Source organism: Pteropus alecto, unplaced genomic scaffold (genome assembly GCF_000325575.1).
Source record: "Pteropus alecto unplaced genomic scaffold, ASM32557v1 scaffold12, whole genome shotgun sequence".
NCBI lineage: Eukaryota > Metazoa > Chordata > Mammalia > Chiroptera > Pteropodidae > Pteropus > Pteropus alecto.
The window spans coordinates 3,366,086-3,378,937 of record NW_006432669.1 but is presented as its reverse complement, the minus strand read 5'-3'; the positions used below and the strand labels follow the sequence as shown (position 1 = coordinate 3,378,937).

At 36.0% G+C, this 12,852-nt stretch overlaps 1 protein-coding gene across 2 annotated transcripts; it reads left to right on the top strand.

The window, feature by feature from the left end:
- Nucleotides 1–78: 78 nt before the first annotated feature.
- CWC15 (CWC15 spliceosome associated protein homolog) lies at nucleotides 79–12,527 on the top strand. 2 transcript variants are annotated; one of them, XM_006907486.3, is made up of 7 exons: nucleotides 79–221; nucleotides 1,488–1,626; nucleotides 2,192–2,304; nucleotides 2,919–3,007; nucleotides 4,440–4,553; nucleotides 7,755–7,873; nucleotides 11,689–12,527. In XM_006907486.3, exons 2-7 carry the CDS (start codon nucleotides 1,496–1,498, stop codon nucleotides 11,816–11,818), a joined length of 696 nt encoding a protein of 231 aa, XP_006907548.1. In that variant the 5' UTR covers nucleotides 79–221; nucleotides 1,488–1,495; the 3' UTR covers nucleotides 11,819–12,527. The 2 variants fall into 2 exon arrangements, with proteins under 2 accessions (XP_006907548.1, XP_015441439.1); XM_015585953.2 differs by lacking the exon at nucleotides 79–221 and adding an exon at nucleotides 256–472.
- Nucleotides 12,528–12,852: the final 325 nt, after the last annotated feature.

Below are 12,852 nucleotides of genomic sequence, written 5' to 3'. Positions count from 1 at the left end.
CCCCTCGGCCGTTTCGGCCCCACCCCTTGCTGTCGTCACGCGGACTTCCACTTTGGTCTCTGAGGATTGGTCGCTGCCTCCACCTCTGAAGTGCGGATAAGAGCTTGGAGTTTGTTTCCGGGTCTTGGGCTTTGGCCCCTGGCGCAGAGGATTCTGGGAGCCAAGAGTCGTAATGGTGTCTGTATGATCACCGGAGGCTGCTGCATCGGACCTCGGCCACTGTGAGCAGCAGGAGGATAGCAGATTGTCTTCTTTATCCGAGTGGGGCGGGAGAGGGCAGTTGGGACCGGAATCGCCGACGGAGAACCGAGCACAGGCAGAGGAGACCCCGGAGCAGTGGGAGGGTGGCGGAGCCCAGCGCCTGTGGGCAAGTCTTGAGTGCTAGGGGCCGCGGATAGCGCAGCGCTAAGGCAGCACTGCAATCGGCGTTAAGCCGGGTCCGGGCCTCCCATCTGTTGCTGAGTCTGGCAAGGTGAAGAGTCAGCTAGTTCCTGGTGACATCCCGAAGACGAACTCCCGGGAGGCGAGAGCGATAATTACGCGGGGTTGTGTAGGAGACGGCGGCGCCCCCACCATCATGAAACCCAGTTAGCCCCCCTTTGGATACATCCTTTTCTCTTTTTTGAAAATCTATAGACGTATACCAGTTCCCCCAAGTTACCCCACACACTTACTTTTTTTTTTTTTTTTTTTGATGCTTAACGGGGTTTTAGTAGCCACGTCTGCTGTGCTGTATTCTTTTGGATGTTCAAAACCAAAAGTAACATAGGGAACGAGTCCCTGATTTGATCAGAATCTTTTGGGAGTGAGGTTCCTGTCTTTTGAGCATTCCTTTATTTATGACCTACAAAGCATCTGATTTATGTTGGCAGCTGTAAGAGAAAGTTGGGTCAACAGAAGGTTCTTGGAGAATTTTGCCCGCCTGTCATTAAAGTTTAGCACACTTTTCTCCAGGATTCTCAGTAATTGTGATTAAGATATTTTTTTTAATGATTTTTAAAATATTCTTTTTGTTTTTGTAGTTACTAGCCTATTTCTGTTGTGTGAGATTTAGATAAAATGCGAACCTTAGCGAGTTTGGTGGAATAAGGTTGAGTTGAGAATTTTTAAAACTCAGTCATGGCAGTATTGTATTTTACAAGAGTTTTGCCAGATCAGATCTCATAGTCTATGAGGAATATTCTCATTCCACTTATGACAGAAACTTAAGCTAGGTGACTTGCCCAAGGTCACAGAACCAGAAGGAAAACAGGAACACAAACTCAGATCTTCATGACAGAATTTTTTGTACTAACAGGAGCTTCCTAAGACGTTATATCCTTTGTACACCCTGAACCTAATTTTTTCCTTAGAATTTTTGTTTGACGTTAAGTAAGTTTTGGGGAATGAGTTATGGAAATTATTTCACAAGAATAAATATTGATTAATACTTTATAAAATGGGAGTTTGTCATAGGGGAAGTAACTTGATACTATTTTTCTTTAAAGCATAAAAGATGACAACAGCAGCTAGGCCAACTTTTGAACCTGCAAGAGGTGGCAGAGGAAAAGGAGAAGGTGATTTGAGCCAACTCTCAAAGCAGTACTCAAGTAGAGATCTACCTTCTCATACAAAGATAAAATATAGGTAATGAAGACTCATTTTTTTCTTGTTTACGAAGCAAAACCAAATCTGTTAAATGGCATGGTCATGACATATCAGCACATTTGGGTTACATCACTTAAATAATCTATTTTCATTAGAGTGGAATGTGGTGGTGTCTAACGTTAAAATTATGTTCTATGATTGTAAAATGCTACCAGAAATTCCCATTAACCAGGAATTTCGTGTGGAGATGGAACAATATCTAATATATTACCTCATAGCGACCATGCACTATTAGCACTAATCAGTCTGAGATTAAAAGTGTTCCTGTAATGGGCCCTGAGTTGACATACTAACAAAAATGTAAAGAATTTTAATCAGTCTGCAGTGTTATGAGAAAACGTGTGATTCAGTTGGAGCTTGAAATACTGGAAATGCCACAAGGACGCCTGTTAATAACCTTCAGGTTAGGGCAGTAATGTTGTCCAGTTCCCTCTTTTATGCTTGAGAGACTCAAGGACAAAGTAGCATTTTGTGAATTGTTTTCCATTGCTACAGCTATGTGGCTTTTGGGGAACACTTTTGCCCTGGTTTGTTTCTACTTTAGACAGACTACTCAGGATGCCCCTGAAGAGGTTCGGAACCGTGACTTCAGGCGAGAGTTGGAAGAGAGAGAGAGAGCTGCTGCAAGAGAAAAAAATAGAGATCGTCCAACCCGAGGTACAAACACTACCCCATACTCGTGTCTTGTAAGATTAGGTTGACAGTTATTTTTCTTTCATATGGTAATGGTTTACAATTTTTGTTTGCTTTTAAATATTGTTGTGAGCTTGCAATACTTTCTTAAATGATTAGATTCGGTTAGAGATGATGATAAGTTTTTTTCAGTACTATCTTTTTATGCTTGTATGTTAGAAGGAACAGGGTGAGCTGGGGATATTTAGTAGCCATTGTTTCAGCTCAGATCAAACAGACTTTGATTATTTACGAGAGCCAGACTTTTTGAGGTCCCATTATTTCTATTAAATTTTCTCATTTTTTTCACTGGCTAGATGATAATGAGGCATCTAAGGGCAACAGTTATAATATCCTTTATATTTCTAGCATATGTAAACTATTCTCTAAATTTCCTGAGAAAGGCTATAGTTCCCATATTAAAATCATTAATTCAGTCAACAAATATTTTCCAAGAGCTTATTTGCCAGGCACTGTGGTTTTTCTCCCTGCTGTCATGATGGTTATAATCTAAGCTCTGTGTGCCCACAAGTCCCTAAAATGTTATAAGAAATGCAGTACTCATTTCAGTAAACTAAGTGATGTTTGTTTTTCCTCAGAACACACAACCTCCTCTTCAGTGTCAAAGAAGCCTCGGCTAGACCAGATTCCCGCTGCCAACCTTGATGCAGATGATCCTCTAACAGATGTATGTTTTGTTTCTTCCTTTCATCTTCATGTAGTAATTTATGTTTTCTGAAATACTTTTTTAGTCTCTGGCTTTCATTGCCTTGCATTTATTTTCCTTACTGTATTTTTATTTAATTACCGTAGCCCTGACTTCAATGGTAAACTTTATAGTTGATTTTAAAACAAAAAAGTTATATTATAGTTAATCAAACTTCAGGAACAAGTTTGATCTTTGGAGAACCAAATAAGGAAGTGATCTATTAAAGAATATTAACTGACCTAAAGAATATTAACGAGCAAACTAAATGAAAACAGACTCACAGATACAGAGAATAAACTGGCATTTGCCAGAGGAGAGGGGTTTTGCGGGGCTGGGTGGGAAAGGCGAAGGGATGAAGTGCAGATTAGTAGTTAAAAAAGAATCATGGGGATTTAGAGTGTAGCATAGGATATATAGTCAATATTATTATAATGGTTGTATAGTGCCAGATGGGGGCTAGAGTAGTCAGAAGGATCACTTCATGGATTGTCTAAATGTCTCACTTTTTAAAATTTAAAAGAAAAATTAAACTATGGAGATTGGGCTACCATGTAATAGACCTCCAGAGGGCACTCTTCAGACTGGACTCTATATTAGTAGCACCCCCTAGAGTTGAAGTCAGGTGCCTTTCCACATTATATACCAGGGATGCCCTTCCAGGTGCGCAGAGCACTTAATGGCCCCCTCTGTGCCTAGGGAGGGAAATGACCGAAGTAGAAGGTTTTTAAGGATTAGTGTGTAAATTAACATTGAAATTGAGTGAAACCCACAGTATAATTAATTTGCAGTTTTCTGTATACGGTGAAAAAAATCTTAGTCACTTTTTATGAGTAGCATCTAATTAAGCACATGTATCAGCAATTCCCGAGTTGACAGATTGAATAAATAATTAAGTAATTAAATATAAAGAACTCAGTTTTAAGGGAGATTTAATGATTATTCATTTGAAATTAGTTTCTTCTGAGAATTTAGCACCCTTTTTGTACTTTTGATTATCCTTACTTCCTAGCTTAAAGTTGTTTTGAGTTATATAAAATTATGGATTCTCAGGGTAATATACATATGTATTGTTTATCAGTGTAAAGTATTCCTTTTCTGGTTTTAGAAATATTTTCATATATAAATTTTCTGTCAACCATGTAAATATGAAAGGTACTTTATCGTACTATTTGCTGTTACAATCTCTAAAACCCATCAGCGGTTGGCATTTTAGTAAGTATTCATAAGCTCTTTTGTGGGTTTTTATTTTTTGATTGGTTTTTGATTTTAATCATATTTAAGTGCATTTATCTTTCCCACTAGGAAAATTAATCTTGCTCCAAAGGTTTGGTAAGTGCGATTTTTATGGAAAAAAAATGAATAATATGCATTTTCTCTCCCAATCTCCTGGACCATCACCTTTCTTTTTTAGGAGGAAGATGAAGATGAAGACTTTGAAGAAGAGAGTGATGACGATGATACTGCAGCTCTTCTTGCAGAACTAGAAAAAATTAAAAAAGAAAGAGCTGAAGAGCAAGCCAGAAAGGTAAAATTGAAGTGTTAAATGTTAACATCTTTTTACGTGAACTATAAGTAGAAATATTTTTTAATTCAAGTAATGTATTAGAATTCATTGTTACCATGTCTAGATATTCTAGCTCCTGTAGATCTGTAAATCCGATAATTTTTGTGACATCCTAGATCTCCTGATTATGTTTGAAATTCTTTAATAATACTCATCAAATTGCTCTTCATTCACTTATTTGTTGTTCAAAAGACATTTATTCTATTAAGTGTCGGAAGAATCAAAGATGATTAAGATATAGTCATAGCCTACAAAGAACCCAGGGATATGATGAGGCCATCTTCATCTCTGTCCTTGTCTCCTGCCTCAAGCTTCTTTCCAAGAACTTGTCGAGGCAATCTTTCAGTAGATTTTGTATAACCTCGGACTAACTTCTCTGAGTGCCAACAGTTTATCAGTTTATACAATGGAAGAAAGGAATGTCTAATGCAAAGATAGTTAAAAGGATTAAATAGGATCCATAATACATACCTTTAAACTTTAAGTTACCCAAAGTAATAAAAATAAGAGGTGAAACTGGAGAAGTAAGAGCATATCAGAGCATTAGAGGTTTGTAAACCAGTGCTAACGGAGTTTGGAATGTGTTCTGAAGAATATGGAACCAGTCCATTTCACCAGGAGATTGCTAAGATTGGATATGCATTTTAGAAAGATTTCTCTGGTAAAAGTATGGAAGGTAGATTGGAAAGAACTGATTTAGGAGGCTGTTCCGGTAATCCTCACATGCAGTCACGAGAATCATGCATAGTAGGAATTGGAATTGCTGGAAGTAATTAAACAGGTGCTGATAGAGCTATCAAGGAGGTAGAATTGACTAGATAAAGTGAGTAGATGTGGGAGCAAAGGTGACCCTCACCCCACCCCCCAGTTTCTGTGTAAATATTGGTGCCATATGCTAATATAGGGAATGCTGAAGGATGAGCATGTTTACTTCGAGAAAAGAGAGATAATGAGTTCTGTTTGGTACATGTCGAATTTGCTACATTGTGAGACATTTCAAGTAAAGGTATCTGCCTCCACTTTCAACCAGACCAGAGCCCATTTTTTATGATTTCTGTGTAAGATTTCATTTGAGCCAAGAATTGTTCTGTTTTAAAAAGGAGGAAGACGACTTGATAAAAAAGACTAATGTAGGTTAATGCTTAGAATCTAGGAAGGTAGAGTTCATGTGGGTCAGAAAGGTCAGGGAAGAATTCAGAAAAGAGGTCAAATTTAGGATAGGCATTGCAGACTACTAGAATTCAGATTGGAAGAAGAAACATTTTAAAATATAATTCTCATTAAAGTTTGGCATAGGATAGCATAACTTCTATAATAACTTATAATTTGTATATCTAATTATGGAAATCAAAGAATTATAACATTCCTAATATCACTTGCACACCACTAGAGGGCAGTTCTATTCCAAATTCTTTTGAGTTATCTAACATAAAGAGATGAGCAATTTAAATGCATTGGATTAACCCTTAAAAAGGATAAACATTTTAGACAGAATATCTTGTCATTTTATTCATCTAACCGCTACAAAAATGTGTTAATGTTTCTTAGGGTTGAATAATAGTTTATTTCTTTTGTCCTTATTTCTCTGTTTGGCCTAGTGACTCATTTTTTGGGTGTCCCAAAATAAAATTTTCCAACCAGTCAGCCTATGTCAGGGGCTGGGAAACTTCCTGTAGAGGGTCAGATAGTAAATATTTTAGGCTTGCAGGCCACACAGCCTGTTAAAACACTTGAGCACTGCTTGTTACAATGCAGGCAAAACAAAGTGGTGTGGATTTGACCTGCAGCCTATTCAGCCTTTAGCCTGTGTTCATGAAGCATTATGTCCCAGGTACTTGAATATGGAAGGAGTTGGTACCTTTTTTCCCAGAGCTGTGTGGCAACCAACCAGTAACTCTAAAGGAAATAATATTCCAAACATAGAATGGCCAGGACCTTATTACACACGTTGTTATTATTATTATAAATTTGGATACATTGAATACTTTAGCTCCTAGTTTTCTAGCATCTCAGAGAAATGTCTTTTTACGTTCAGCATCAGTATAATTTGTTAAAAATAAGTAATTTTTAGAAAGCTATCTGTTCTTAATCTATAGTGGATTTTCTTAACTTTAAGTTTTGAGCAGTGACCTAAAAGAATTCCCCCCCACTCCCTCCCTGAAAATCACATCTTCTCACCCCCAGTTACTGCTTCATAAAAATGAAATCCATTGGTTCACATTTGGGTGTTGAAATGAGATATCATTGACCCATATAGAAAATCAGACTCTTTTTTCAAGTGGTTTAACATAGGTCTACTTTAAATGGACTTCCAGAAAGTCTTTTTTTCCTTCATCTATTAAGTCATCAATTTCAGCCATTCCCAACACACAGCAGAGTCAGATTTATCTTTGGTTTAAGATAGCATGGAATCAGGTAGATATAGAAATTATGGTTAAGATTTTAGACATTTTATATTCCTAATTCTAAGAATGAAACTGAGGGGGATTTGAGTTTAAAGAGGTTAATGCTAAAAGTGAAGAAAGACAGGCTTATAATTGATAAGATATGAGTAATAAAAGTAGAAAGTCAGTAATAAATCATAAGAACAAAATGGATAAACCAGGTAAATTAGTAGAAATACATCTTAACTGAATATATGTACACTAACACATTTTGATAGTTTATCTTATTTTAGGAGATACTTCTTGGATAATAATTTGTCATAATTCATAGAGATGCAAGTTTACATTGTTAGTAAATTCAAAATAAAATTATATTTAATTACAGTTATGTATAGCCCTTTATTGAGGTACTTGCTCTGCTAAGTGTCTTTTTGATGTTTAATATGTTCTTAAATTATTAAAATATGTTTATTGGCGTACTCTCAAAATAAGCAATTTTTATGTACTTGAGAAAGAAAACATTTAAATACACATCTTAAAAATTTCGAAGTCGGGAGTAATAAATGTGTGATGGCAAGCCATGAAATATTTATAATAAAAATGCCAAATTATTTTATTTTGATAAGTGAGACTTTTCTGGTATGTCTTGAAAACAAACAAACAAAAAACCCCACTACTTTGGTGCTTATCCCTAACATTCTTTTTAAATATGAGCTGTGTAAGAAGATTGACCCCTGGAGTTTAATTAAGTAAATATGACTTTCCCTGTCATTGGCAGGAACAAGAACAAAAAGCTGAAGAAGAAAGGATTCGTATGGAAAACATTCTGAGCGGAAACCCTCTTCTTAATCTCACTGGCCCATCCCAGCCTCAGGCTAACTTCAAAGTTAAACGAAGGTACTATACAGTAATGGGTTGGAAATATATACACACAGATTATGAGTTTTACAGCAAACTATATTATGTAAAGCTTCTAAAATCCCACTTGCCACTGATATTCTTCTCTGTCAGATTTTGGAATAATGGAAGGAGGAGAATGAAAGAAAATAATTTATTTTCACTAGATATTTATAGTAACCAGCTGTATACCAGATATTGTTCTAAACATTAGAGGCAGAGTAGTACACTGTGAGCCGTTGAACCTATAAAGCTTACATTTTGGATGTATGTGTCAAGGGGTCCCCAAGACCACTTTTCACATTCTGAGACTCACTAGAAGGACTCGGGACTCAATATGTAGTTGTATTCATGACAAACATAGTAAAGATACACAGTCAAATCATGCGGGGAAAAGGCACAGAAGGAATCCCATGTGCACAGTAAATACTGAATATGGGAAAATAAAACGGAATAGCTTATAGGAAGTGCAGAGTGACCAAAGAACCCTGTAGGCTTAACTTTTAAGCCATTTCTGTTATTTCTCACTGCCTCTGCTGCTACCACCTCCCTGCAGAAGTGATGCAGCTCCCCTAACTGGTCTTCTGCTTGCATGCTCACCACTCTCTCCATCCCCACCCCAGTTATTTTCTTAACATGGCAGCATCATGGTCCTTTTAAAATGACAGGTTACAATGTGCTTTTCTAAGCCTTCCAGTGGCTTCTCAACTCATTCTTAGTAAAAACTCAAGTCCCTAAAATGGCAACAGCATAGTCAAGGAAGGATTTGGTGGGCAGGTGACATTTTTCAGAGACTAGACTTCACGATATTAACCTGAACAGTTGAAAGGATAGAGATGGGGAAGAATTAAACTAAGGTTGGGGGCAGGGGAGGTGACAGGTTTAAGACATATTAATTTTGGGATGTTACATACATCTACGTGCAGATGTTGAGTTGTTATCTTGATATACGGTTCTAGAGTTAGTCTAGGCTAGAGATAATGAATTTGGGATGGGTCAACTTACTGAAGTTTTCTAAAGCCACAAAGACTAAATGAGATCACCTAGGGAATGAATATAGCCAGAGGGGAGAAGTCAGGGGACCAAGTCTGGGATAATGTTTAGAGGTTGAGTAGATAATTAGCTATCAATACCTGGAACAGCACTCAGTACATAGTAGGCACTCAGTAAATATTGATTAAATGAATTACAAATGAAAAAAACTAGGCTGAGAAGGAGCAGCCAGTGACAAAGTAGGAGAACCAAAAGAGCTTGATGGGTATTTTGGACGCCAAGCAAACAAAGCTTGCTTTCAAGAGGAAGGAGTGAGTGATTATCTAGGTCAAATATTGATGACAAGGTAAATAAAATGAGTACCGTGAAGTGGCTGTTGGATATAGCAACATGGGAGAGCAGTTTTGATGTTGGGATGGGCTAAAAGTCTTTTGAGAGTGAGTTGAGGAGAGAGTGGATAGAGGAAAATTGATTATATTAATATTAAACTACACCCATCCCTCGATTTACGTGGATTATCTGTTCCACGCGTCTTTTTTTTACATGTAAGAAAACCGCATAAAAAGAATCCACTAACATACAAAAAAATACTAAATAAGCTAATATAAGTCAGAAAAATGTTTATTTCACATATTTTCACAAAAAAATACTAATGAAAATTCAGAAAAGATAAATTTTGTCCACTCTCTGTGTCTGTACTGTAAAGCAATCAACCTCTTTTTAATTGACACAAAGTCACTATCTTCATCACTTGAACTATTTGGAAGTACTACTATGGTTTCATTATTTATGTTTATGTTTTTGGATGATCTTTTTCCAACCCTACCTTTTGCTAAGTTTTCATAAATTCTTCGATATTCAGTGCAACATTTTAAAAAATGTTTTAAAAATTTTAAGGCTCGTTGAATGTTTGGATCAATATCTAGAATTGCAGTTTCCAGTTTTGTGGCCAATTAAAGAGTTTTGCAAATATTTTGTGCACTGAATGAAACTGGTTCAAGGTCACTGCCGTATTCATTGGCAAGATGGGCTTCGTATAGTAAGTGAATTAATTCATTGTCAGTTAATTCTCGATCAGCCAGTAATTTGTTAATATCGTCGACATTCAAATTATCAGAGCCGTCTTCTTGAAATTTATTTAATAATAATGTCAGCTAATCCCTCTTCAGTTGCTGGAACCATATTTGCTGGTACAACCACTTCTGGCCATATTGCTTTCCAGCAAACATTTAAAGTTGATGGCTTTATATCCCTCAAAGCTAAAGCAATATTCTTGATACAACTTAAAATTGTGTATTTATTCCAGGCTTCTGTAACTGTGATTCATTATCTTCAAGTCTAATAAAAATAGCATTAAAACTTCATTTAATATAATTAATCTTAAAGGTGGAAATAATGCCTTGATCTAAAGGTTGGATCAAGGCATTATTGGAAGTTGGAAGTTGTATTTGGTGGCAAATATACAACTTTTATATTTGCATGTTTTAAAAAAATTGTGTAGATGACCAGGTGCATTATCTAAAGTAAAAGTATTTTAAAAGGAAGATATTTTTCCTTCATATAATTTTCAGCTTCTACAGCAAAACATTGGTAAAATCAATCCTGAAAATCATCAGTAGTCACGCATGCTTTTTTATTTGCCATCCAACGAACGGGAAGATTATTAATAATTGTATGTTAGTAAGTATTAGTTCTTTGTACGTTGCTGAGTTAAGCTATTGTTTTTTAGGAAGAATAATCTCCAGTAAGAGAAGTGAAAAAGAACTGTGTAAAAGTAACACCGCATAGATGGATACATATAAAAAGCCCACATAAACGGAGGGTATTTACCACATATTAAAAAAACACATTAAAAAAATACCACATAGATCGAGGGACGAGTGTATATAGTTTGTTCTTCTGTTTTGTTTGGATTCAGATGGAATTGTTTGGCAATTGGAACATGTCTTAATATGCAGGTCACATGTGACCTAGCTCTGTTCAGCTTTTCATGTTTCTGTGTCCTGCACCAGTGATGACTTTACTAACACTCTTCCAAAGATGCCCATGTTCTTTGCTTATTTTCCGGGTACAGTCTCTTCTGGCATGTAATAAACATATATTCTATGAGCTTTTATTTTATATGTATTTGAAAGTGTATATATTATATATATGGGTTTGTGTTTTATATGCTAGATGGTATTTTGAAATTATACTCTTTATTTTCTATAAAACAAATATTTTATAGCCTATCCATGGGTATTTGTTTCCTGCTTGTATATTATGAAATCCAACCAGAGGAATCCAACCAGAGTCCTGCATTCAACTGCTGTTTCTGTATATTGGCACTATATGAGCCTTAATGTTACATCCCAGTAGTTTCTTATCCTTTTGTTGTCCTAAAAATATAAATACTGTAATGGATGATTACTGAATGTTAACTGATGAAAGCGTATATATGCTTAAAACCACACAATCTGAACTACAATAAATTGGTCATCATCTAGAGCTATCTGTACTAATCAGGATAGTATCTGGTGCTGCCTCTCTTGTTTTAGACCTGAAAACATTCAATATTTATGCAATTAAAATTTATGTATTTCTGCTTTTTAACTCAAAGCTTCTTATAATGGAGAAGTCATAAGAATAGGAATTGCCCTTTCTGCTATTATAAAACAAGATTACAACCTATTCAGAATTACTTTAACCTTTTGAGTGTAATTGCTGCATCGAAGGATACATACATATGTTGAACATCTTTCTATGTAAGGACCAAGTTTTGCAATTCACAGCATTGTCTCCTGATACAACAATGGTAAGAGTGTTCTTTTTTTTTCCTTCAGGTGGGATGATGATGTTGTTTTCAAGAACTGTGCAAAAGGTGTAGATGATCAGAAGAAAGACAAAAGATTTGTAAATGATACACTGCGATCTGAATTTCACAAAAAGTTCATGGAGAAATATATTAAATAGTACAGTTTTATGTGCTTAATTAAAGACTGTAAAATGTAAACAATCATTTTGACTTTATTTTGGTTAGTTTGGTTTTATTTTTCCCTTTTCCCCAATTAAATTGTGTATACGCTTCTCTGATTTTAAGTTCCAAAATATCTTTTCCTTTATTGATACCTTATTTGATAAGGACTTGGGCATTGGTTTTACCCAGTTTCCAGTCTCTGAATGTTCTCAATCATATAGTTTCTTTTTAATATGAGAAAGAGAATCTGCTTGTAATAAATATTTTTAAGAATCTAAATAACCAAATCTGTGCCCCCAACTTTTTGTTGAAATGTATGCAGCTTATAAAATATTGCATATTTTCTTTTGTATATTGTATTTCTTTGTGCATGAACTTTTTCTCATTTCTCTAACATTGATTTAAGATTGGTTACTTCATGAGATCCTCTCAGTGTTTAAGAGAATGATAAAAGATTGAAGGGATTCTAATTTGGACCACACGTTGCTGTGGAAGAGTGTCCCGAGTGTGTGTATCTCTTCTGCAGGTGTTCCTTTTCTCTCGGCCCAAGACAAGCACTTCTGAAGCATGCCTGGGGAGCAGGTGGCACTCACCTGTGTTCTCCTGGATACTCAACTGCCTTGTTTCTCTTGAGTGACACATATTAGATGTAAAGCCTAGGAAAGTTTAACATCAATACATAAAATAAAATTTTTGGAAATAGAATTTTGCTTGTTGTCTTGGAGGATGTGTATGTGTTTATGTGGGAATGTCTCAACATAGCTGGGAAATGAAGTTTTCATAAACTTGGACTGTGATTTAAGGGTTTCACTTCTATACAAAGTTTGAGCTCAAAAATTAAACCTTCTACAGATAACAGATACCCATTCTAAGACCTTACCCACTACTCCAGCGTTTCCCCAGTGGAAGCTTGGACACAGGATGTATATATGTAGCCTGAGTCAGGAGCAGAGCTGGAAATGGAGCCCAGGTCTCGACTCCACATTCATGTTCTGCATTTTATTTCCCAACTGACCTATACATACAAAAT